The following is a 27,898-nucleotide window of genomic DNA, read 5'->3' as shown; positions in this document are numbered from 1 at the left end:
AGGTTGCTAGATGGCCGCTAGCACATCCACAATACCCAGTCCCCATAGCTCTGTGTGCTTTTATTGTGTAAATAAACCGATTTGATACATATGCAAATTAACCTGAGATGAGTCCTGTATGTGAGATGAGTCAGAGACAGGACTCATCTCAGGTTAATTTGCATATGTATCAAACCGGTTTATTTACACAATAAAAGCACACAGAGCTATGGGGACTGGGTATTGTGGATGTGCTAGCGGCCATCTAGCAACCCATGTCCTCAGCTCTATACACAAAATCCCGGTGACAGGTTCCCTTTAAACTTTGAAAAGTTGTCACACTTTTACTCTTTAATAATTTCAAAATTGGATCAAATTGGATCGTGAACATCACGGGGACGTGCGACATGGTGGGGCAGTAAGTGTGCACGAACTGACTGACAGGGGCCAGCCCCTGCAACTTCTGGGTCTCCAAATTGGGCACATGGCCTGAGCTTGCTCTTTACCCCTTGGAGGTGCTGGCCTTCCCTGCAGCCAGTGTATTGTCTGAACGTGTGTTTAGCATGACTGGAGGGGGTTATCACAGGTTATATTTCCCAATGTTTTGGGGTGTACCCTATTTTTAAAAATAAAATTTAAACCCAAAAAGCAGTGTAGGCTACCTCCTCCTCCACCGCCGCTTCCACCTACACCGCCACATCCACCGCCTCCTCAACCTCATACTCCATATGGACCTGGTCCTCTTAGATCAAGATTATTATTTTTTATTTTTACATATTTTATATTATTTTAAGTCATTTCCCTATCCACATTTGTTTGCAGAGAACTTGCCATGCTCTTAACCACATTTTGACGTCATTTGCAGCCCTCTAGCCCTTTCCATGACATTTTTACAGCCATTTTAGTGCTCAAAAGTTCGGGTCCCCATTGACTTCAATGGGGTTTGGGTTCAGGGTCAAGTTCGGGTATCGAACTCAAACTTTTTTCCGAAGTTCGGCCGAACCCGAACATCCAGTTGTCCGCTGGACTCGAGTTAGGACTATGGTAAGGCAGGGAGTCGAAAAAAAATACGCAAAAATTGAAAATCCCAGGGTCCTTAAGGGGTTAAAATGCCCTTATTTATAATAGTGCTCCTACAGTATCCCTGCTAATAATAATGCCCCTATAGTGCTTCCAGCAATAACACTGCGCCTCAATTCTACCCCAGTAATGATACTGCTGAGAGTTGTAATGCTGAGAGTTGTAGTGTTACATCTAAGAGAGAGTGCCCCAGGGCTGCCTCAGTAGCACCCCTATTGTTCCCTACATAATGCAACTTATAGTGCCTTGTATGTTACCCAAGTAAAATAAAAACATCTGATACGCTGTCATCTGCAGTGCAGGCCACAGACCTCTTCTGGCCTGCACCGACACAGGATTAGTGGCCTAAGGGTGAACAGTGGGCAGGAAATGATTGGCCTCCATGCTCAAGCGCAGTATTCAACTGTATCTCCATGCTAGTACATCTGTGACCACCAGGTGGGTACATAAGTACCTGACACTTCCAGCATTAATGCTAGGATTCCCAGCTTCTTAGTTACCCAATCGATGGCTGTGATGAAGATTTTGGCATCCATTTGGGTATCGGCCCAGTGAGAAGTTTCCTGGTAGAGTCTATGATCAGTCTGCCTCTGCCAACCACCAGAATGGAGTAAGGCCTGAATATATAAAGACTAGACAATCAGCAACTCCACTCTAATCAACCAGACAAAGCTAGGCGACAACTAAGCCCCGATCCAGATGCAAGAAAGTTGCATAAAAACTGCTAAAACAAAATTATTAAGGCTGAGTTCCCATCAACGTTCAGCCTCGCAGTTCTTCTGCTCCGTTATAGGAGCAGGAGAGCGGAGAGAACGGATTTGGCACAAAACTGAGCCAAACTGAGCCTACAGACCCTATAGACTAAAATGGTCTTTGTGCCAAATCCGTTCTCTCCGCTCTCCTGCTCCTATAACAGAGCAGAAGAACTGAGAGGCTGAACGATGATGTGAACTCAGCCTAATTAGTTGAACATGAAGCAATAGACATGTTGCTTGTAACACTAAATTTATTAATTGCAGATTAGAAATCAGATCATAAAAAGACTTGGTGTCCTTAGTCACACCGTGGACAGAACACGATGTCTACTGCTGACACAGTTACATAAATTATGTGACCAAAAATGAATAGAATAAAAATATAAGAAAAGGACAAAATCTATACAGTCAATAAAATTTTTTTGATAAACATACAATATAATATACAATTAAAATAAACATATTTAATAAAAATCATAAAATGAACTAAAAACAAATAAGTAAGGTTATGTTCACACTGAAATCATCAAAAAATAAAGTAAAACTGTTTTAATCTTTACAAAAAGAAAAATGATTTGCAAAAAAGATTTTAGGCTGCCGGAATATATTTACGTTTTGACATAAACGTAAATAGCGATGAAATTTCAGAATAAAAAATTTTGGGCAAGTATTAAATTTTACAATTTTTTTTCCAGTTACAAAGCAAGGGTTAACAGCCAAACAGAACTGGTTATTTATGGCCCCGATTCTGTAGTTTACAGAAACACCCCATATGTGGTCGTAAACCACTGTACGGGCACACGGTAGGACACAGAAGGAAAGGAATGCCATACGGTTTTTGAAAGGCAGATTTTGCTAGACAGTTTTTTTTGGACACCATGTCCCATTTGAAGCTCCCCTGATGCACCCCTAGAGTAGAAACTCCATAAAAGTGACCCCATCTAAGAAACTACACCCCTCAAGGTATTCAAAACTGATTTTTTACAAACTTCGTTAACCCTTTAGGTGTTCCACAAGAGTTATTGGCAAATAGAGATGAAATTTCAGAATTAAAATTTTTGGGGAAATTTTCCATTTTCCATTTTTTTTTCCAGTTACAAAGCAAGGGTTAACAGCCAAACAAAACTCATTATTTATGGCCCTGATTCTGTAGTTTACAGAAACACCCCATATGTGGTCGTAAACTGCTGTACGGGCACATGGCAGGACACAGAAGGAAAGGAATGCCATACGGTTTCTGGAAGGCAGATTTTGCTAGACAGTTTTTTTGGGACACCATGACCCATTTGAAGCCCCCCTGATGCACCCGTAGAGTAAAAACTCCAAAAAAGTGACCCCATTTTAGAAATTACGGGATAGGGTGGAAGTTTTGTTGGTACTAGTTTAGGGTACATATGATTTTTGGTTGCTCTATATTACACTTTTTGTGAGGCAAGGTAACAAGAAATAGCTTTTGTGGCACCTTTTGTTTGGTTATTTACAACATTCATCTGACAGGTTGTATCATGTGGTATTTTTATAGAGCAGGTTGTCAGGGACGCGGCGATACCTAATATGTTTACCATTTTTTTTATTTATGTAAGTTTTACACAATGATTTCATTTTTGAAACAAAAAAAATAAGTTTTAGTGTCTCCATAGTCTGAGAGTCATAGTTTTTTCAGTTTTTGGGCGATTATCTAAAGTAGGGTCTCATTTTTTGTGGGATGAGATCATGGTTTTATTGGCACTATTTTGGGGTGCATATGACTTTTTTATCGTTTGCTATTACACTTGAACACCGTAAAAAAATAAAAATTAAAACGGTGTAAAAAAAGCCATTTTTTGTCATCTTATGTCACAAAAAGTGTGAGGCGGCGATACCTAATATGCATACTTTTTTTGATTTATGTAAGCTTTACACAATGATTTCATTTTTGAAACAAACAAAATCATGTTTTAGTGTTTCCATAGTGTAAGAGCCATATTTTTTTTTTTTTTTTGGGCGATTATCTTGGGTAGGGTATGATTTTTGCGGGATAAGATGACTGTTTGATTGGCGCTATTTTGGGGTGCATATGACTTTTTGCTATTACACATTTTTTACGGTGTTCATCTGAGGGGTTAACTCATGTGATATTATTATAGAGCTGGTTGATACGGACGCGGCGATACCTAATATGCATACTTTTTTTATTTATGTAAGTTTTACACAATAATATAATTGTCGAAACAATTATTTTTTGGGCCATTGTCTCAGGGGTTCATTTTTTACGGGATGAGGTGACGGTTTGATTGGTACTATTTCGGTACTATTGCGACTCCTTTGATCACTTTTATTACCATTTTTGGAAAGTATGGTGGGCAAAATTTCAATTTCCTGATAGTTTTTTTTTTTTTTTTTTTATGGCGTTCTCCGTGCGGGGAAAGTAACATGACTGTTTTATAGATAAGGTCGTTACGGACACGGCGATACCTAATATGTGTAGTGTATTTTTTTTTATTATTATTCAGTGATAAATGTGTTTTTATTATCTTTACTTTTTTTTTCTTTTTTTTAAACTTTTTTGGGACCCAGACCCACTTGGTTCTTGAAGATCCAGTGGGTCTGATGTCTGTATAATACAGTACAGTACACTATATAGGATACTGTACTGTATTTTACTTACACTGTCTGAACAGATCTATGCCTTTAGCATAGATCTGTTCAGCACCATGGACAGCAGGACGCCTGAGAAGGTGTCCTGTTGCCATGGGAACCTTCCCCGTCTGCCACAACTGAGCAGACAGGGAAGGGGAAGGAGTGGAGTTCCCTCTGAATTGCCCTGCGGTTTGCAGCGATCGCCGATACGGGGGGGGGGGGGGGTCACGGGGCCCTCCTCGGCATTGACCCTGTGTGCCTGGCTGTGTGTAACAGCCGGCACTCAGCACTGTCACCATGTCTGCAGACATGGTGACAGTTTAATGCCAGGACGAGTATACTTGTCCTGGAGCGCTAAGTACCAGTGCTCCAGGACGAGTATACACGTCCTAGGTCCTGAATGTGTTAAAGGGGTTTTCCAGCCAGAAGCAATAGTCCTCACTGTGTAGTGACTGTGCTGATATCCTGCAGCTCAGCTCACTCCACCACCAGCTGTAAAAAATGGGTGTCAGACCCCAGCAATCTAATATCAATATCCTTAAGATAAGCAATCAACAGCTACAGGCTGAAACCCCCTTTAAAGGGAGAATTCCATGATTGTTGTAAAAAAATTAAAATCAGACATCATATAGCACAACAATCTCTTTCTAATAAAGGTAAAACCAACTCTGCACCTCACATGGATCCAGAGATCTCCACTTTCACTGCTCAAGTTTCTCTGCTATATTATCTTCAGCACGGGGGGATGTCCTTTCTGCTACAGCTCTCTCCTTGTAACTGCTAAAGCGTCTAACAGAACATATGGCTGGTGGCAGTTATAGATTGGAACTGAGCGCGTTCGAGCAGCTCAGTGAGACGGACAAAAAATAAAATAAAAGAACAAACAGCAGGTGGCGCTGTACAGATACATTTTATTCTACATCTCAGTGGCTATGCTAATTTTTTTATTACATGAAATGCCGAGAGTTTTTAGATCCAGGCGCTGGTGTGAAAAATTTGGAATATGTTTCGTAACAGAAGCCATTAATGAAGAAGTCAGAAATGATTATAATTTTGGTAATCAGAAACTAATTATAGGTTAATGATTACATAGTAATTTGGTCATTACATGTCACAGTGACAGTCATTATAAACGGTATTTAGGTCACAGGTCACACCCGTAACACCCTTATACCCTCACTATATATATAATAGAGCACCAGTAGTATCCCTGCTTCACCTGAAGACCATACTCATCATCCTACGTACATCATCCAGGTAGGTACCAAAACTTCTACTCTTCCAGACAAAAAGATACTGCCCCCATTGTGAAGGACTGTCCTCAACCCTGGGGAACGTTTTTGTGGTGACAACTAAACTCATGGCCGCCAAATAGACACAACAAGACCAATGGGTGAAACAAAAACAGTAACTCACTTATGTTGTTTTTCATGCCTCTGGTGAAAGACCCATAGAGTAGATAGAGTCCTTAGCTAGTGGTGACCCGATGCTATGGGGCTGGTTCACATCAGCACATGCATATGGCAAATATGAAGTGTCCAGTGCCTGTTTGACTCTATCCCATTCCTTCTAGGGGGTAAACGTTATGTCGGGTATTTATTTCATATAAGATATGAAATCATAAAAATTATGATTTCATATTTTTATGAAAAATGAAAAATATAATTGGCGGACATTTAAACACCAGTTCTTTTATTGATGAGATCTAAAGTTAATTTGTGCAGCTAATGAAACAGGGTGCAATTAATTATATAAAATATAATTTATTATAAATACAAGCATTAAAAATGGCATACAAATGAATGCAAGGATAGTATCAAAATTGACCACACGATGGTGCTCCACCGTTTACGCCGGGCTCACTTAATTTACTACACCAAGTACAATACAATGCTACTTTTTCTTTTATCAAATTATTACCGATTAGTGTACTGGTTATCAAAATATTATAATGCAACAACAAAAAAACAATAGAAATGAATCTGTGGAAAATCCCTTATGCTCAATCAAAGACTATGGCAGTAAGAGACACCTTATAAATACGCCCGTTGGCCTAACTACGGATAATAAAATCCGATCAGAGATCCCACTCTGATAGCAATATTTCAGGAATTCTAATGATGTGCACATTCGTTAAAATTTCCCATAAAATTATTGTTTTAACACTATTGACCCACTAATAATGGGGTCTCAACTATATGCCAATAATTACTGCAAATTAAATAAATTATACATTACCCCTGGCTTTGGGATAAAGAGCTTTTAGAAGGGACCCAGCTTTCCAAGATTTAGATCTGTCCCGTCCTGTGGTACGTTCCTGACGTGTGAAGTGATGCTGATGAATGAAATCTCAAGTGCCTTTTCTGATCTCCCCAAACTGGATCAGTTATTCTAATCCTTATCTATGCCCATCCCCTCTTGGATTAGGGATTTCCAATTAGATAAGGTGGGTGTGACGTTTGTTAAACATGGGGATGATGTCATTTAATTGTCATTCCTTAGAAACTTCTGCCCATCTACCACTTGATGGCACTGTTGTATCATATAACAATTTTAAATATTTTAAGAATTAACATATATATATTGCTTTATTACACCACTTAAACTTTGACCTATTCCACCTTAGATCAATTAGGAGGGACTCTTTCTGACACTTTGGTCAGACTGACTGGTGGTATTAGAAGTTTCCCTAATCCCTGAATTTATGGGGAAGATAAGAGTATAATGGTCCTTATAAAGTTTTCTCCTGGCTTGTGTATCTTAGGCCTCTTTCACACTTGCGTTGTCCGGATCCGTCGTGTACTCCACTTGCCGTAATTACACGTCGGATCCGTAAAAACGCAAGTAAACTGAAAGCATTTGAAGACGGATCCGTCTTCAAAATGCTTTCAGTGTTACTATGGCAGCCAGGACTCTATTAAAGTCCTGGTTGCCATAGTAGTAGTGGGGAGCGGGGAAGCAGTATACTTACAGTCCGTGCGGCTCCCGAGGCGCTCCTGAATGACATCAGAGCACCCCATGCGCATGGATGACGTGCCATGCGATCACGTGATTCATGCGCTTGGGGCGCCCTGACGTCACTCTGGAGCGCAGACGGTAAGTATACTGCTTCCCCGCTCCCCACTACACTTTACCATGGCTGCCAGGACTTTAGCATCCCGGCAGCCATGGTAACCCTTCAGAAAAAGCTAAACGTTGTATAAGGCAATGCACCAAAACGACGTTTAGCTTAAGGCCGGATCCGGATCAATGCCTTTCAATGGGCATTAATTCCGGATCCGGCCTTGCGGCAAGTCTTCAGGATTTTTGGCCGGAGCAAAAAGCGCAGCATGCTGCGGTATTTTCTCCGGCCAAAAAACGTTCCGGTCCGGAACTGAAGACATCCTGATGCATCCTGAATGGATTTCTCTCCATTCAGAATGCATTAGGATAAAACTGATCAGGATTCTTCCGGCATAGAGCTGCGACGACGGAACTCTATGCCGGAAGAAAAGAATGCAAGTGTGAAAGAGCCCTTAACTGTCTCAGCTATTGAGTAATAATGTTTGAAATAACATCAGCTCCTCTGAATAGACCCTATTTAAGAAAATTCTACTTAAACACATATCCCCTAGAATATATCCTCTCAGTGAGATACACATACATTAATAATATTTGGTTATAATACATCAATATTGCATAGTATATCTGAATCATTAACAAGTTCAAACGCTAAATAAATGTACACAGGAATATATGTGTTTTATGGACGTCTCTTATCAGATCATGGTTTAGCCATGAAACACCCATTGTTCCTCAGACAGACAAGTTTAGAGAAACCAGTGTAGATAAATCCATGTCTCTAAACAATAATAAAAAGTATAGTCTTCTCTATATATTCACTTTTAACACATTGAACTTGCCATGAACCCATCTTGTTTTTTTTTTTTAGGTTCATGCTGATCACATGCTGTTAAAGGCAATGATCATCCATATTGAATATAGAATCATCAGATACATTGTACACTTATGAAAATGCACAACAAATCCCCCTTCATTCCAAAATGTTCCATAAAATGTGAATGTATTTGGAATGTTTAAAAAGGCTTTTCATATATCTTCTTCGATGCGTAGACTTGGCTTATAATGTTCCAACCAGAGCTTGGCAAAAGTTCTTCTGGAGAACCTTATCTAACGCATGACTTGGATGGTCAACAAATTCAACTATCCCATAGATCCTGCAAAACAGGATATACGTTTGATAAAGGTTTGTTTTGAATCTCCATCTCCACATGAATGTTTAATAGGTTCCTTTTCAATGAACCAACTCAAGTTCCAATGTCTTGATAGAGATGGAATCGGCAACTGTCACACCGGTAGTAATAACATTGCTAACTATGCCAAAGATTATGGCGGCTACGATTGCAAAAACATGAATCGCTTTGGTCTGTAGAAAACTGTTCTCTGGTCAAGGTCTTCCTTGCTTGTTCCAGGATCTGCGTAATCCGTTCTTGGAAATATCCGATATGCATCTGATACCAGGATTGGAGCTCCGGCGACAGGATCTTAGACACGTTGAGTTTGTTTTTCGATGAAGACGCGAGGATCCAGGCTGATGTAGACCTTCTGGGATAATATCCTCTTGTTCGTCAAGATGAACCCCGCTGTATCTTGTAGCACGATTCCGGATGAAGGACCTGGCACAGCAATCGGCTCAGCATGGAACTCCTTCCCCAAGATCAGGACGACGTAGATAATGGCAATCATCTTTGATGACATCTTACGCCTATAAAATATTGTATGACACATATGAGTACATACATTTTTTTTTTTACTTTATCCTGCAAGAAAAGAGTTACTAATACCATATACCTCTGATTGGCATAAGTTCTTTTCTTGGACAGAGAAAGTTCTGGTTTCAGAGGTGAGTTAGAAGACATTTTGTTACAGAGGAAACATATATCAGGATGGATTAGTATGAGTTAAAGATGTAGAATAACAGATGACACTTTTCCGTTCATACAATACCAATCCTTATTTGCGTCTTTAGCTGGAACCGTAAAGTCTCTTCACTTCTTTTTATCCAGCTCATTCAATCTCTCGAAGTCGTGCACTAGGATGACAAACACGTAGCTGATTAATGTGCACCCATTTTTCAATAAACTCATCCCCCTTAGGGATTTTGATTTTGTAGACCACTGGAGATAATTTGTCAGTGATGACATAGGGACCTTTCCAGGAAGGTAGGAATTTTCTCTCCCTCACTCGATCTCGATCGAAGTTATAGAGATACACCTGATCGGAAATTTGATACTCCTTCTGTGTAGTCTTCAGATCGTAGTATGTCTTAGCACTCACGACGGCTTTCTCTATATTCTTCTGGGCGAATGTAAAAGAATGCTGAAGGTGCTTGCGTAAATTTTCCACATATTGATGAGATGTTGTAGCATTTATTAAATTGTGGTCTGTCGTCCTGTAGAGTAAATGTTGGGGTAACACCATCTTCCTTCCCGTGATCATCTCGAAGGGAGAAAGCTTAGTTGCTGCGCTTGGGGTGGCTCTGATGGCCATAAGCACTAAAGCCAACTTGACATCCCAGTCCTTACCAGATTCATTGACAAACTTTTTCAGGATGTTCACAATGGACTGGTTATAGCGTTCTACTCCACCACTAGAGGCTGGTCGATAGGCTATATGGAGCTTCCTCTTTACCCCCAGGATTTCCCACATCTTTGACATTACCTCACTGGTGAAGTGACTTCCACGATCGGATTCAATGCGCTTGGGAAGACCAAATCTAGAAAATACGTGGTTAATGAGCAGAGATGCACATACGCTTGAACTGCATGTTTTGCACAGCAAACATTCCAACCATTTGGTGAACAGGCAAGTTACGGTTAACATATACTTGTTGCCTCTTAATGAGGTTGTTACTGGTCGAATGAAGTCAATTTGGATGTTTGACCATGGCATGGACATCCCCCTTTTCATCAGCGGTGCCCGATGAGTGGGTCCTTGTGGCTGGAATTGAGGGCAGATTAGACATCCCTGACAATATGTTCGCACATATTGTAACATATGTGGCCAGTAAGCGTAGTCCCGTAGTAACTCGTACATTATTTTCTCACCTCGATGACCAGCTGTTGGGGCATCATGTGCATGTTGCAACATCAGACCTCGGTATGCTGCAGGTACTACCCATTGCGTGATGCCGTTCTTCGAGGTTCTTATCAGTAATCCATCTTATAATGAGAATTGGGACTTACCTTTCATCAAAATTCGTAACGCCTCCTTATCCACACAGTCTTCCGTGGTTATAGGACAGTTGTGTGGATCCTCAATGTGCTTATAAAAGAGACCAATAATTGGATCCCCCTTTTGGCTCGCAATGAGATCCTCACTAGGGGAATCTTGGCTCCACTGCGCCACATTGGCTTCAGCTCCCTTTTGGGCCTGACTCCTTGTCATAGCATCTACTTGGATAGTTCCCATGAGGTCATCAACGTCAAAGACTTCTCCGTCAATGGCTGCTTGCTTGGCAAGGGAATATGCTAGGTCATTCCCCTCTTTATCCCTGCCTGGATACTTTGAATAATAAAATGGTAAGACTGGTAAGAATGACCAATAAATGGTAAGACTGTGGGCGGTAACCATCTCATCAGTTTTACAAAACATCTTACCATGCTTTACTGGCTTGTTATTACTCCTCACCATGTTGGATCTTTTCCATCCGGGAAAGTACTCCACAAAACTGTTACGAATATAGTCAGAATCTGTGATGATTACAAATTCCTTAACATCATATTCGATAGCCATTTGTACGGCTTTGTACACAGCAGTAAGTTCTGCAACCTGGCTGCTTTTGGAACCAATTTTGTATCCAACGGATACATCTAGGAATGTATTATTCCACACGATTCCAATACCTGCAACCAATGTACGTTCGGATCCTTCATCGGCATGGAAGGAACAGCCAGCTACGTACACACATGGTAACGATTTGCAATACTCCTCTTCATAAGATTTATATGGGGATGATGATTGTTCCTCCAGGAAATCATTTTTCGTTGACTCACTTTTACGTTCCGTATTGGTACAGTCATGGAGTTCTGCTAATCCTTGAGCAACTGGGTTTTTATTATTTTGTTTGTACCTGATCTCCAATGGCCATCCCATTAAGTACATTGTCTAGGCGGTTATCCTGCTGTTTGACAAGTTTCCATCTCGTATACGATCACTCTTCAAGTATTGCAGCGGCTGGTGTGTGGTCTCCACAATGATCCTTTCGCCTTGGATAAAACTCCTAAAATATTGCAAAGCCCACACAGTTGACAATAATGCTTTTTCAAAATTATTGAATTTTACCTCAACCGGTGACAAGGACTTGCTGGCATAGGCGATGATCTTGTTTCGGTTTTCCTGTTTTTGGAAAAGAACTGCACTTATGCTTTTATCAGTGAAACCTGTTTCCAAGAAGAAAGGTTTTCCCCTTCTGGATAAGCAAGGCATGGAGACTGGATAAGTTTGGCCTTGAGCTTAGTTACAGCTTGCTCATGACGCTCACTTCATTCCCATTTTACTCCTTTCTTTAGCAACTACAAAAGAGGTTTTGCAATTTCTGCATAATTATCTATGAATTTACGTGAGTAGTTCATCATGCCCAGGAATGATCTCAACACCTTGAGACTTGTAGGAGATTTTGTCTTGGTCACTGCTTCCACCTTCCACCATCCGCAGTGACTTCATGACCTAGGAAATTAACCTTGGTCCGACACCATTGAGCATTCTGTAAAGAAAGTTTTACACCTGCTTTCCTCAGCTGGGTTAGTACATGCCTCAACTCCTGAATATGTTCCTCAAAAGTTGTACTTTTGATCAGGATGTCATCCACATAGGATAAGGTACCTCGTTCAGCGGCATCAGGCATTGCCTTATGCATGAACACTGCAAACTCATGACCCGCATTTATGTACCCGAAGGGCAATCGGGTCCACACATACTGTCGTTTGCCAAATGTAAAGGCCAGTTTGTACTGATCCCTTTCATCCACCTTAATCGTCCAATATCCTTGTGCACAGTCAAGGGCAGTGAAGATTTTGGATCCTTGTATTTGTGCCAAACATTGGTCAATATATGGCACGGGCCATCCGGACACATGAACACGTTTGTTCAACTGTCTTAGGTCCGAGAAGAGACAAAATTGACCATTAGGTTTGAGGACTCCAAATATCGGATGATTGAATGAACTGTGTACTGGACGGATGATACCCCTCTCCTCCAAGTTCTTGATGATTTTCGATAGTGACTCGCAAGCCTACAGCGGAAGTTAGTATTGTTTGACAAAAACAGGGGGTGCATCGGGATCTGTCTGGATTCTTATAACGTGTAGGTCTGTTTCCCCACAGTCATAAGAATCCTTGGCGAACATCTCCTGGAACTCTGCGAAGAGCTCTTTTAGCCGCTGATGCTTCGACTCGTCGGAGCATGCATCAGCCATGGAGATTTGTTCTTCCACCCGCTCCTGAAATTCTGGGAAAATCTCAGGCTGACTTAACTCGTAAGCTTCTTCAAGCTCACTAGTTAAATCATTCTGGGTCTAGCGTACCTTATCCTTTTCTTGCTGGTATGATTCATACTCTTTTTCATCGATCTCATGGTTGAGAACCAATTATAACTCTTCGATGTGGCATGTGGGATGATGTCATTTAATTGCCATTCCTTAGAAACTTCTGCCCATCTACCACTTGATGGCACTGTTGTATCATATAACAATTTTAAATATTTTAAGAATTAACACATATATATTGCTTTATTTCACCACATAAACTTTGACCTATTCAACCTTAGATCAATTAGGAGGGACTCTTTCTGACACTTTGCTCAGACTCACTGGCGGTATTAGAAGTTTTCCTAATCCCTGAATTTATGGGGCAGCAAAATACGGAATGCACACGGATGTCATCTGTATTTTTTGTGGATCCGTTTTTTGTGGACCGCAAAATACATATGGTCGTGTGCATGAGCCCTAACTGTCTAATAATGAGAAGTACCTCGATGAAGACCACGGTGTCCAAATATCTGTGTATTTATTTAGTGTATTGTTAGTTCTGGCAATCATTTTTTCAAAGCTACAGTTGACATTTACCTTCATTATTATTTCAGACATGTGAGGAGTTGATGAGGATTTCCAATTTTGCGCTATACATTGGAGAGAGGCTGTTAAAATATGACCAGTCCTTTGGGGGACTGAGTACCTATCAATATCAAGTCTAAGCAAAAAAGTCAGGGTTAGGCCTCATGCACACAACAATTTGCGGTCTCCAATGCACGGGCAACGTCCGAGCGGCGGCCGGGATGGATCGAGACCCATTCAACTTTAATCAGTCCGTGATCTGTGCGCACCGGAATTTTTTTTAACAAAAAGTAGTGAAACACTGAACAGTTGGACGTGTGCATTCAAAAGGTTAGAGAAGGTCACATTAAGTTCACCTGTAAAGGTTAGAGGGCATTTTAGGTTCATCCTGAAATTTCACCCACAAGCCAAATACCCCTAACTTTTTGTGAGTAGTGTGTATATATATATATATATATATATATATAGAGAGAGAGCGAGAGAGATAATGATATATATTAAAAAGTAACAGTCATCTGGGCCGTGAACAAATGAGCAAGCTCCCCATCGACCAGTTCCTAACATGGCCTCTGGCCGTCGCCCATATAATACAACGAGCGGTGCTAATCACAAGAGTTTTTACCCGATCGATGCCATCGGTGCAGCTTAGCTCTTTGTTATATGCCTAGAAGTTTCTAACCTCCTCGCTGCTTCTAAAGGTCTTCAGTGTGCAGGATGCATGTACAACTGCTTCAGACCTTAGGAACGCGGCCTGGTACCTGGTGCCACTAACCACCTACATTACAAGGAATTAAAGGGAAAGAACCATTTCCACACACCTTTAAAGGGGTTGTTTTACAGAAAAAAAATCTACAGTTTTTACAAATCAGCTCCTGCATATAAATACTTTTGTAATTGTGTGTGATTAAAAACTTAGCATAGCCACTGAGTTATTCACTGACATCTCTCTGTATAGCGCCACCTGCTGTTTGCTGTTTTAAAAAAATTCTTTGTCCTGCCCACTGAGATGGAAGTACATGCATTAGTTCTGTCCTTCAACTACCACCAGCTACAGAAGAAAGGGCACACCCCCTGAGGAAGGGCACACCCCCGGAGAAAGGGCACACCCCCGGAGAAAGGGCACACCCCCGGAGAAAGGGCACACCTCCCCTGAGGAAGGGCACACCCCATAAAGCAGTCCACTTTAAATAAATCTAGCAGAGCCATGAATGTGGAGACCTCTGGATCCGTGTGAGGATAGGATTACATTATTCATGGGATAACCCCTTTAAGTATAGAGGTTTGAATCATGTGAATACATTTGCTGATCTCTGATTAAAGTTTTCTAATCAAATTAATTATTTACAGGAAAAAGTTTGAACCTAAAGATGTCGCCAACATCCGTGGTGCTCATTTCATCCCTGAGTGAGTTGCACATATTATCGGTATACTGTTGAATATATATAGAAAAATGTTCCCCACAATATGCAAAAAGTGATTGTCACATATTAGTAGTTACATATTAGTAATCATCCGTTTTATTTAACCTCTTAGTGACCACCCATACGCCTTTTTACGGTGGTCACCATGGGGCCTTAGGCTGGGCCGCCGCTTTTTTACGGCAGCCCCGTCTAAGCGCTGCACAGATCCCCGTGCAGCGGGGAGCGGGGTCTCGGCTCTTATATGAGAGCTGACCTCCTGCTCTAACAGCTCGGACTGGCAAGGAGCCTATCCGGGCTGTTTAACGCTTTACATGCTGCAGGCAATGGCGCCCACCGCATGTAGAGTGCTGGCAGAGGGAGTGGACACCCTCTGTCTTCCATTGGAAGCACACAAATGCGATTGCGGTCTGCCAATGTGTGTAAAGGCAGGCTGGGGCCTGTTATAGGCCCCAAGCCTGCCTTGAGTAGTTTCCAGCAGGCTGTGCCGTATAGCAGTCTGTCTCTGCAGCTGCCAAGTGAATAGTCCCTTTTCTAGATTGCTCCAGCTCTCTCTCCCTCTTTCACAGCAGGAAATCTCAGCACAATGAGGAACTGAGCTTATCGCCTTTACAAAGGGGAAACCAAAAATAATTGAGTCAAATTGGTGAAAGTAACTCCAACATATAGTAATGCCACATAGCTGAATATGCATTAGAACATTACTTCTTCACAGTTTTCCACACAACAGTCCCTTAAAGGGGTATTCTCCTCTCAGGCATTGAGGCCATTAATGTCTTATAGATGCAGGTCCCACCTCAGGAACATGCACCTATCTCTAGAACGCTGGTCTTGTTAGCTGCATGTTTAGGCTGCAGGAGACGGTTAGGTTTACAGGAACAGCTTAGCTATGTGTGTTATGCCGTTCCCGTACCTCCCATTCACTTTTATGGGAGCATAGCACAGTCAGCTCGGCATGCATCTGAAAACCAAGCCAACTCTCGCAGCCTGGATGCGGTGGCCACTGGGAAGGGATGGGGTAAGGTTGGATCAGGAGACCCCTGTTCTAAAGATATGTTTGAGTCCCAGAAGTGGGACCTGCATGGCTTCATCTATCAGACATCCATGGCTACTTGAGTAGTCAATCTCATGCATTTCATCCAGGGGCATACACAGATCTCATAATCTTTTTTTATAAATTGGAGTAAATTTTTTATTAGCTAAAAAAGTTGCTCACCACATGCCCTAATTTTGGGTCCAAAAATTTGATTATGTCCTCTAAATAATAAATTGTGTGAGGTGCTCCACCTCACACAATGTATAAAACTGGCTGCCTGCAGCTACCACTAGGGGGAGCTGAGTGCATAGGAATTTATACAGATACCATTAAATATAATGGCAGCTGTAAACCGTGGTACATTTTTGTTGGAAGCAGTGGAGTGGTCTGCCGCCACATGTGTACTGCCAGGGTGCCATATACAACCTCTCTCATTATATATGTTCTATGGACTTTGCTCTGAATATATCAGAGACGTTTGTGTTCTTGTTTTGCAGGTCTTCTCATATTAATATCTGCCCAGGGATCTGATGGTAAGTATTAGACCCCCATTAAAGGGTGTCTCCGATGTTTATCTATTGATGACCTTTCTGCTCCCATTCAAATGATAACCCCTTTAACTAGTTAATGGATTGCGTAGTCCCATCAGTCATTTATGTGCGAGCTCCTGCACACAGTGCCACAGGCAGGAACAGGTCCTTAGGGAACCCTATGACATCACTGATGACATCACAGGGATCCTCTGTGGTAGAGGGGGCTGGAGAGCACAGAATGGCTGCCACAGGACTCTCATATACATTAGACTATTGTCCGAAACCACAATTTTTTTACTTCGGATTTCATTTGCGGATTCTCTGAAAAATACACAGTGTACCTGTCCAGGGCAAATGTGACTCATGTGAACATAACCTTTAAGAGACTGAGCGAAAGGGAAGACCCCTCTAACAACCTGAACCGTCCTCTTCCAAACCATATACAGGACTCAGGTCCAGTGCTTCCATACATTACCCAGCATCCATTAACACATACAACAGTATACACATACAGCAGTATACACATACAGTCATGTGAAAAAATTAGGACACCCTTTGAAAGCATGTGGTTTTTTGTAACATTTTTAATAAAAGGTTATTTCATCTCCGTTTCAACAATACAGAGAGATTAAAGTAATCCAACTAAACAAAGAAAACTGAAGAAAAGTCTTTTCAAGATCTTCTGTAAATGTCATTCTACAAAAATGCCTATTCTAACTGAGGAAAAAGATAGGACACCCTCACATGTATTCCCTCTTAAATTGGCTCAGATCTCACACAGGTATATCACACCAGGTGCACATAATTAGTAGATCGTTACTCTGCATGTTGAATGAGGCTTGACCTATTTAAACCTCAGACATTTAGTTTGGTGTGCTCCTGACTGTTGAAGTGAGAGTGAGCACCATGGTGAGAGCAAAAGAGCTGTCAGAGGACTTCAGAAAAAAGATTGTAGCAGCCTATGAGTCTGGGAAGGGATTTAAAAAGATCTCAAAAGATTTTGAAATCAGCCATTCCACTGTCCGGAAGATAGTCTACAAGTGGAGGGCTTTCAAAACAACTGCCAACATGCCCAGGACTGGTCGCCCCAGCAAGTTCACCCCAAGAGCAGACCGCAAGATGCTAAAAGAGGTCTCCAAAAACCCTAAAGTGTCATCTCGAGAACTACAGCAGGCTCTGGCTACTGTTGATGTAGAAGTACATGCCTCTACAATCAGAAAGAGACTGTACAAGTTTAACTTGCATGGGAGGTGTGCAAGGAGGAAACCTTTGCTTTCCAAGAGAAACATCGAGGCCAAACTGACATTTGCCAGAGATAAAGTTGACAAAGACCAGGACTTCTGGAATAATGTTCTTTGGACAGATGAGTCCAAAATTGAATTATTTGGACACAACAGCAGAGGACATGTTTGGCGTAAACCAAACACAGCATTCCAAGAAAAGAACCTCATACCAACTGTGAAGCATGGAGGTGGAAGTGTCATGGTTTGGGGCTGCTTTGCTGCAGCAGGACCTGGTCAGCTCACCATCATAGAATCCACGATGAATTCTACTGTGTATCAGAAGGTGCTTGAAGAACATGTGAGACCATCAGTTAGAAAATTAAAGCTGAAGCGGAACTGGACCATGCAACATGACAATGACCCAAAACATACTAGTAAATCAACCAAAGATTGGCTGAAAAAGAAGAAATGGAGAGTCCTGGAATGGCCAAGTCAAAGTCCAGATTTGAATCCCATTGAGATGCTGTGGGGTGACTTGAAAAGGGCTGTACGTGCAAGAAACCCCTCAAACATCTCACAGCTGAAAAAGTTCTGCATTGAGGAGTGGGGTAAAATTTCCTCAGACCGATGTCGAAGACTGGTAGATGGCTACAAGAACCGTCTCACTGCAGTTATTTCAGCCAAAGGAGGTAACACTCGCTATTAGGGGCAAGGGTGTCCTATCTTTTTCCTCAGTTAGAATAGGCATTTTTGTAGAATGACATTTACAGAAGATCTTGAAAAGACTTTTCTTCAGTTTTCTTTGTTTAGTTGGATTACTTTAATCTCTCTGTATTGTTGAAACGGAGATGAAATAACCTTTTATTAAAAATGTTACAAAAAACCACATGCTTTCAAAGGGTGTCCTAATTTTTTCACATGACTGTACAACAGTATACACATACAACAGTGCACACATACAACAGTACACACATACAACAGTGCACACATACAACAGTATACACATACAACAGTGCACACATACAACAGTACACACATACAACAGTATACACATACAACAGTGCACACATACAACAGCATACACATACAACAGTGCACACATACAACAGTATACACATACAACAGTGCACACATACAACAGTATACACATACAACAGTGCACACATACAACAGTATACACATACAACAGTATACACATACAACAGTGCACACATACAACAGTACACACATACAACAGTATACACATACAACAGTATACACATACAACAATGCACACATACAACAGTACACACATACAACGGTACACACATACAACAGTATACACATACAACAGTACACACATACAACAGTGCACGCATACAACAGTACACACATACAACAGTATACACATACAACAGTATACACATATAACAGTGCACGCATGCAACATTACACACATGCAACAGTGCACACATACAACAGTATACACATACAACAGTACACACATACAACAGTATACACATACAACAGTATACACATACAACGGTACACACATACAACAGTATACACATACAACAGTATACACATACAACAGTACACACATACAACAGTGCACGCATGCAACAGTACACACATACAACAGTACACACATACAACAGTGCACACATACAACAGTATACACATACAACAGTACACACATACAACAGTATACACATACAACAGTACACACATACAACAGTAGACATAACAAATCACACATACAACGGCATACACATACACTAGTACTCACACAAGAATATACACATACAATGGTATCGTACACATAAAACAGTATTTACATATAACAGTACACATATACAATAATATACACAACAGTAAACACATACAATCGTATACACAACAGTACATATGTTCAGCAGTACACATACAGTACAGACCAAAGGTTTGGACACACCTTCTCATTCAAAGAGTTTTCTTTATTTTCATGACTAAGAAAATTGTAGATTCACACTGAAGGCATCAAAACTATGAATTAACACATGTGGAATTATATACTTATCAAAAAAAGTATAAAACAACTGAAAATATGTCATATTCTAGGTTCTTCAAAGTAGCCACCTTTTGCTTTGATTACTGCTTTGCACACTCTTGGCATTCTCTTGATGAGCTTCAAGAGGTAGTCACCTGAAATGGTTTTCACTTCACAGGTGTGCCCTGTCAGGTTTAATAAGTGGGATTTCTTGCCTTATAAATGGGGTTCGGACCATCAGTTGTGTTGTGGAGAAGTCAGGTGGATATACAGCTGATAGTCCTACTGAATAGACTGTTAGAATTTGTATTATGGCAAGAAAAAAGCAGCTAAGTAAAGAAAAACTAGTGCCCATCATTACTTTAAGAAATGAAGGTCAGTCAGTCTGAAAAATTGGGAAAACTTTGAAAGTGTCCCCAAGGGCAGTCACAAAAACCATCAAGTGCTACAAAGAAACTGGCTCACATGCGGACCGCCCCAGGAAAGGAAGACCAAGAGTCACCTCTGCTGCGGAGGATAAGTTCATCCGAGTCACCAGCCTCAGAAATCGCAGGTTAACAGCAGCTCAGATTAGAGACCAGGTCAATGCCACACAGAGTTCCAGCAGCAGACACATCTCTAGAACAACTGTTAAGAGGAGACTGTGTGAATCAGGCCTTCATGGTAGAATATCTGCTAGGAAACCACTGCTAAGGACAGGCAACAAGCAGAAGAGACTTGTTTGGGCTAAAGAACACAAGGAATGGACATTAGACCAGTGGAAATCTGTGCTTTGGTCTGATGAGTCCGAATTTGAGATCTTTGGTTCCGACCACCGTGTCTTTGTGCGACGCAGAAAAGGTGAACGGATGGACTCTACATGCCTGGTTCCCACCGTGAAGCATGGAGGAGGAGGTGTGATGGTGTGGGGGTGCTTTGCTGGTGACACTGTGGGGGATTTTTTCAAAATTGAAGGCATACTGAACCAGCATGGCTACCACGGCATCTTGCAGCGGCATGCTATTCCATCCGGTTTGCGTTTAGTTGGACCATCATTTATTTTTCAACAGGACAATGACCCCAAACACACCTCCAGGCTGTGTAAGGGCTATTTGACCATGAAGGAGAATGATGGGGTGCTGCGCCAGATGACCTGGCCTCCACAGTCACCGGACCTGAACCCAATCGAGATGGTTTGGGGTGAGCTGGACCGCAGAGTGAAGGCAAAAGGGCCAACAAGTGCTAAGCATCTCTGGGAACTCCTTCAAGACTGTTGGAAGACCATTTCAGGTGACTACCTCTTGAAGCTCATCAAGAGAATGCCAAGAGTGTGCAAAGCAGTAATCAAAGCAAAAGGTGGCTACTTTGAAGAACCTAGAATATGACATATTTTCAGTTGTTTCACACTTTTTTGTTATGTATATAATTCCACATGTGTTAATTCATAGTTTTGATCCCTTCAGTGTGAATCTACAATTTCCATAGTCATGAAAATAAAGAAAACTCTTTGAATGAGAAGGTGTGTCCAAACTTTTGGCATGTACTGTATACACAGCAGTATACACATACACAGTGGTACACATATAGGTATACACATATATAGCGGTATACACATACACAGCGGTATACACATACACAGTGGTACACATATAGGTATACACAAACATAGCGGTATACACATACACAGCGGTATACACATACACAGCGGTATACACATGTACAGTAGTATACGCATACACAGTGGTACACATATAGGTATACACATACACAGCGGTATACATATACAAAGCAGCATACACAGCAGTATAGACATACACAGTGGTACACATATAGGTATACACATACACAGCAGTAGACACATACACAGTGGTACACATATAGGTATATACTTACACAATGGTATACACATACACAGCGGTATACAGATGCACAGCAGCATACACATACACAGCAGTATACACATACACAGCGGTATACACATACACAGTGGTACACATATAGGTATACACATACACAGCAGTATACACATACTGTACATAATGGTATACACATACACAGTGGTATACATATACATATACACAGCAGTATACACATGCATAGTTTCTTTGCCATATTCTGACTCCTATAACTTTTTTGTAGTTATGTGTACAGAGCTGTGTGACGGCTCATTTTTTCCGGGGCGATCTTTACTTTTTATTGATACCATACTGAGGTATGTATATCTTTCTGACAATTTTTTATTTAACGTTTTGTGGGAAAGAGACCATTTCTCCGTTTGCCATATGGGGAAAATATTTTTATATTTTTATAGTATGGGTATTTTTTGTCACGTGATGATACCCACCATGCATCTTTTTTAAATTATTTTTATTTATTTTGGGAAATGGGGGGCATTTTAATTTTTATATTTTTTATAGTTTTAAAAACTTAATTAAAAAAAACAACATTTTTATAGTTTCCATAGGAAACTATCACAAGCAATCACTAGATTGCTATTCTCATAGACTCCAATGCATTGGCTTTGGAGTCTATGAGAAATGCACTAGTTTCCTATGGAGCCTTATTACAGGCAAGGGCTCCATAGAAACTACTATGCAGCATCCTCCCGTCATTCTCTATACAAGCTCTGGCCCCTCCGATCGCCACCGGGTGGGGCTGGAGCCTTACCGGAAGCATGTGCTTCTGAGTTTTTGCGCGCACGGATGCCGTGGTCAGGTTTGATCACGGGATCCGAAGAGTTAAGTGTCAATGATGGGTCGCAGACATAAGCTGCGGGTGGCTGCTGTATGAAACAGCAGGCACCCCCCCTCTCCGCGGCTATGGCGCTACGCTCTGCTCAGGGGCGGGTGCCATCTTTAAAGATCCGGCCAGCGCTGCTTGTTGGAAAGATGTTAAATATCTGGAATGCATGGAAAATTGAAAACAACATTATCATTAATTCTTAAAAAATATGTGAAACATAAAAAATATGATTTCAACAGAAGGGTCATTTTCTGAGGACATTCCCTTTAATCAATCCCTGTAAATTGGTGACTGGTCGCCATTGTGGAATTCCCAGAAATCCTTAAATAAATCAAAATGATTGTTCAGAATAAAAATAAAAAAATATTTTAAAAAAGCCACCCCTATATTGAATTGGTGACACAACCCTACTGAAGTGAATGCAGCAGAGCTAGTGCACCTAGGTGCGGGGGTGGTGCTGGTCTTGGTAATCATGGCCGCCCTTTCATTCTTCTTTATTCTTTTTTTTGCAGTCAATGATAAACCTTGTACGGGTGGCAGAGTATATGACTGTAGGCTCCCCTGTCCGCCAACCTGCGATAACCCAAATCCTACGTGTGATCCTGCGGAGTGCCGCCCAGGATGTTTCTGCCCATCTGGCACTATAGAAAGTGGCAACGGGAAATGTGTGAAGATAGAAGAATGCTGCAAGGGCAACACGACAAATGGCTGCCGCAATGACTGCAACAAGGTCTGCGAAAAAAAGCCTGATCCGATGTGTTTCATGTTTTGTGAAATTGGCTGTTCCTGCAAACCTGGCTACTTGCGCCTGCCCGAAAGCGACCAATGTGTCCTTCCTCATGACTGCCCCAAAGCTGGCTAAAACAATTAAACCGGCCCCTGCGCCTTATTAGCTATGATCAAAATGTAAAGAGACCTACTGTATATGGAGTCATGTCTAATGGAAATAAACTGATTGTAAAGCTTGTTTTCATTCATTTTTATTGATTCATAAAGCGATCAGGATCTGACCAATCAGATCACAATCAGCCAAAACTGACTGTCCCCTGTCTCGTCGGCATTTCAGTTTCTCTGAATTAGTGCAGATGTGTCTAGAAACTGAGCTCTAGCATGCAGATCTGACCTTTTTACATAAGCAGATAATTGCCCAAATGAACGACCGAATAAACGATCATTCATTACTTACGATTGTTTTTGCTGCTGATTGTTCCTGACAGTTGCTTTGCTCGTCAGTGGAGGTGACCACTACATTTACACGCAGCGATCTCCTCCTCAGTATGGGAAGCAGAGATTGCTGTTTAGATGGCATGACCTGCTGTCGGCAAACGATGCTTTAGGAGACCGCACCAACAATCCTATTACCCAAGAACGAACGTTTTGCTCAAATTATTTATCGGGTAATCCTTGGCCCCTTTACAACCTTCGGGCAGTGTAAAGTACCCTTTACTTGGATGGATTATTGTCTGGAGCAGGGGCATAACTATAATCCTCTAGGATCCAGAGCAAATTTTGATCTTGGGGCTCATAAAACAGACGGAGCAGTTCTAATCTTAAATGTTATATCACATCACAGTCAAATAGACATTTCTTGCCATTGTTTATGCAACGTGCCACCCCCCCAGGGTTGATCATGTCCCAGGTTTATTGGAATGCCGAGTGGTGTGGCCTAAATAGTTTTCTCTGTGTGTGTCACGGTGCTCCTACCTGGATTCCGTCGCTCCCCAGGGCTTGGTTCCAAAGCAATAAAGGGACGAGTAATGGTGGAGAATAAATCGAGTCCAGACCTTTATAAAGTTCAACAGCTTTACTTGCATCAACTTATATCCAGACAATATTCAGGCTTTCTCTTGGTTTCAGCAGGTTTTGGCATATACTGGCAGGCAAACTTGAATATTCTGCTTCTCCTTCTCTGCTGTGCTAAACTCGGCTCGGTTCTGGCAGTTGGACTTTAGGACTGTTTTGGTATCTTTGGAGTGGGGCACCTTTGGCTGTTGACCCACTTGTGACACTCTGTAGGTGAATCTGCAAGGAGTCAGGGTACTCTATGAGCTGCTTCCCTTTTGACACTTCTGCTGCAGGATGGGGACCTCCCTTTGCTGCGACGTCTTGGCACATCTTTTCAGCTCCACTGTCTAGACTAGACTGGAATAAACTAGAACTGTAAACCCCTTTTTTTTTTATAGGAAACAGGACTGGCCCACTTCTGCCCAAAAGGGTGAGAATGGAATGATAAGTTCCATTCTATCTAAGGCTACTTTCACTCTAGCTTTCGTTTTGTCCACATTCATTGTCAATGGGGACAAAACGTAACTGTACAGAACAGAATGTTCCAAAAAGCATTCTGTTACGTTTGGTTGCGTTCTTATACCGGAGAGCAGCAGCATGCTGCGGTTCTCTTTTCGTCATGGGATATGGAGCAAGAGGGATTCGTCATGACCCACAATGCAAGTCAATGGGGACGGATCCGTTTAATTCTGACACTATCTGACACAATAGAAAACGGATCTGTTCCACATTGACTTTCAGTGGAGTTCATGACGGATCCGTCTTGGCTATGTTAAAGATAATACAACCGGATCTGTTCATAACGGATGCAGATGGTTGTATTATCAGTAACGGAAGTGTTTTTGCTGATCCCTGCCGGATTAGGCAAAAACGCAAGTGTGAAAGTAGCCTAAGGATCTCTCTCTCTATGCCAGATACACACCTCCATCTGCTGGACACCCAGGAACATTACATGAACATAACAGTTTCAGAGCAACATTATGATAGACCTGGAATAAGTACAAGATTGACACTATGGGTTAGCAATTAAAGACAGTAGCAGGGTGTAGGAATGGTAATTCCACTCTGGGATATTACATTTACTTAAATTGTTAAGAACTGAGATGAGAATCACTACATCAGTGTCTTGCTTTCCTGGTGTCTTCAGGGTCCCTAGACTGATAGTTGCCGCATTTTCATAAGTATACAATATTAGCTAATGATATTATAGCCAAAATGAATGCTTATTGCCTTTAAAAGGATATCAACTTGAACCAAAGTTTTGTTATGTGGCTGAGGAAGCCAAGATGAGTTCATGGCAAGTTCAATTTATAAAAAAATATAATTGTAAACATGAACGGACATTGTATTTAAAAGTTATTGCTAAGGATATGGGTTTATCTATGGGGAGTACACCAGCTTCCTCAGACATGTCTGTCTAAAGGGAACAAAGTTGTTTCATGGATAAGCAATGACGTGATAAGAATTTATATCCTTTAGGCACACCTGCTGTATGAGGTTTAATTCATATATTCATAATTATATTATATATATCTCTGTATGGTATATTTAGTTTACAACATATTTTAACTAATAATTCATATAATGTGTTGTCTATGTGTAACAATGTATCGATTTATATATATGTTATACCATGTATAAATCATTTAGAATATATTCTGTAGGAAATACAGAGACATTGAAGTAAGTTTCTGTTAATTGGATTTCTAAGAGTTAATATATATTTCAAAAAGATAGGAGAAGACAGCCGACTCCAACAAGTCCAGGATATAGGTAATTAAAAATTTTAGGAAAATACCTTTCTCAATTATGTATATTAAAAAGGGTAAGAAGGTATGTGAACGTGTTATTAGATATTTTGTTTTAATGTTTAAGGTTGTGATGTTCATCTGCAGTACCACAGTGCTATCTGGAGGCAGATGGACAATATTATATTATTTTATAATTTGCTTGATAACATGTTAGGAGTTTATATGACATTATTGTATTATTAGCATGCAAATACACCCACCTTACCTGATTGGAAATCCCTAATCTAAAGGGGATGATTCTTAGATAAGGGGGGGAATAATTACTTGTGTGCGGAGCAGCAAGATAGATCCACAGATCCAGCCATCCATTCATTCAATCAAGACCAAAAGAAAACTCAAAAAGAAAACTTTACCAGAAGAAACTTGGATTATTTTTTTGGATTACCAGGAAAGTTCTTAAGAACTGGTCCTATCTACGACAGCTCTATCAATGTCAGCTAACAAATTATCCCCTGTAGCCCCACTCTCCGTCCTTCCATTTTTCCTTAACAGAGGTGGGAGTGACTTTCATAAAGCTTGGTCGTTTCTTTCAGAACTCAAAATATCCGATCTGGTTAAAGCCAAAAATCTTCAGGAGTTTCTCACTAGAATTCAAACTTACATTCCCAAGCCCCTTAGTTCGAGACTAGTTGAACTAGACCTAGAACTCAGCTGCAAACAGTATAAGAAGAAGATACACATGGAGACTCAGGTAGATCCCACTTGGCTTGAGAACTACACCCTACTTCCCTATCCTCCCATAAAAACCCTATCCAAGCTGTACTCTCAACTCGTATCAGACTCTTCAGGTGATAAACCCACATATTTGAAAGCTTGGGAACGAGAGCTGCAGTTGACTCTCTCAAACGAAGACGTCAATACGGTTTTGAAGCACTCTCACGGATTTTCGAGGTGTATTCGTATCCGGGAGAACTCCTTCAAAATAGTATCCAGGTGGTACAGAACCCCAGATTTTCTATATAGAGCCCACCTATCGCCCTCAGATAAATGTTGGCGCTGTCAGGACGAGTGTGGAACCATTTCACACATTTGGTGGTCCTGTAAAACCATCTCTAACTTCTGGACAGAAGTAGAACAAATTATTAATAGAGTCTGTAGTTCCCATGTCTCTTTATCACCAGCACTCATACTTCTATGGCTGCCGCACGGAGGCTTTAGACCCTCCTGTCACGAACTATGGATCCGACCGCTCCGGATCCCACAGCTGTGACGTAGTGGTCTGTGACGGAGTCTGCGCACACACAGAGACCTCACGTGACCGGGGTATTACCATTCGGCTAACACCCCCCACTACACTTCGGTAACTGCCACCACGTGGGTTCCCGGTCCACGAGCTGACTATCCGGGTAATTCACTATCACACAGATCAGTGGATGAACCGGATATCACTTACTGACCAACCGCAGTCAATCACCCCCAGCTACAATTCCTAAATGCAATTTAACTAACTACCTGGTAACGTCTCTTTAAAGGCAAGGTACGTTGTTCAGCAGCTTAGAATATGGAAGACTTGGCCATTTAGATTTTATAATCTTTAATAAGCGGTAAAAAGCAGTGCATACAAATCTAATGAAAATGACTATAAATCTACAGAATAATAATAACAATATAAATAATCACGACAGTTCAAATGAAAGGGAAAAAGATGAAAGAATACTTAGTTTCTCTGCAGGGTTTCAGATGGTCGTTCATATGTCCTTTTTGAATCCTTGCAAACCCCTTTTCAGTATGTATCAGGGGAGACCCTCAAAGTTCTTCTGATACAGGGATATGCCGTCAATGTCCAATGAAGTGTCTGGTGATGTTCCATGGGTCTCT

At 41.2% G+C, this 27,898-nt stretch overlaps 1 protein-coding gene across 1 annotated transcript; it reads left to right on the top strand.

The window, feature by feature from the left end:
- Nucleotides 1-5,617: 5,617 nt before the first annotated feature.
- LOC122929080 (venom serine protease inhibitor-like) lies at nt 5,618-23,451 on the top strand. The gene is made up of 4 exons (XM_044282528.1): nt 5,618-5,690; nt 14,893-14,949; nt 16,497-16,532; nt 22,997-23,451. The coding sequence occupies exons 2-4, from the start codon at nt 14,913-14,915 to the stop codon at nt 23,344-23,346; spliced, it is 423 nt and encodes a 140-aa protein (XP_044138463.1). The 5' UTR covers nt 5,618-5,690; nt 14,893-14,912; the 3' UTR covers nt 23,347-23,451.
- The last annotated feature ends 4,447 nt before the right edge of the window (nt 23,452-27,898 follow it).

Source organism: Bufo gargarizans, chromosome 2 (assembly GCF_014858855.1).
Source record: "Bufo gargarizans isolate SCDJY-AF-19 chromosome 2, ASM1485885v1, whole genome shotgun sequence".
Lineage (NCBI taxonomy): Eukaryota > Metazoa > Chordata > Amphibia > Anura > Bufonidae > Bufo > Bufo gargarizans.
Note: the sequence above shows the minus strand (reverse complement) of the source record. Positions and strands in the feature narration are given on the sequence as shown.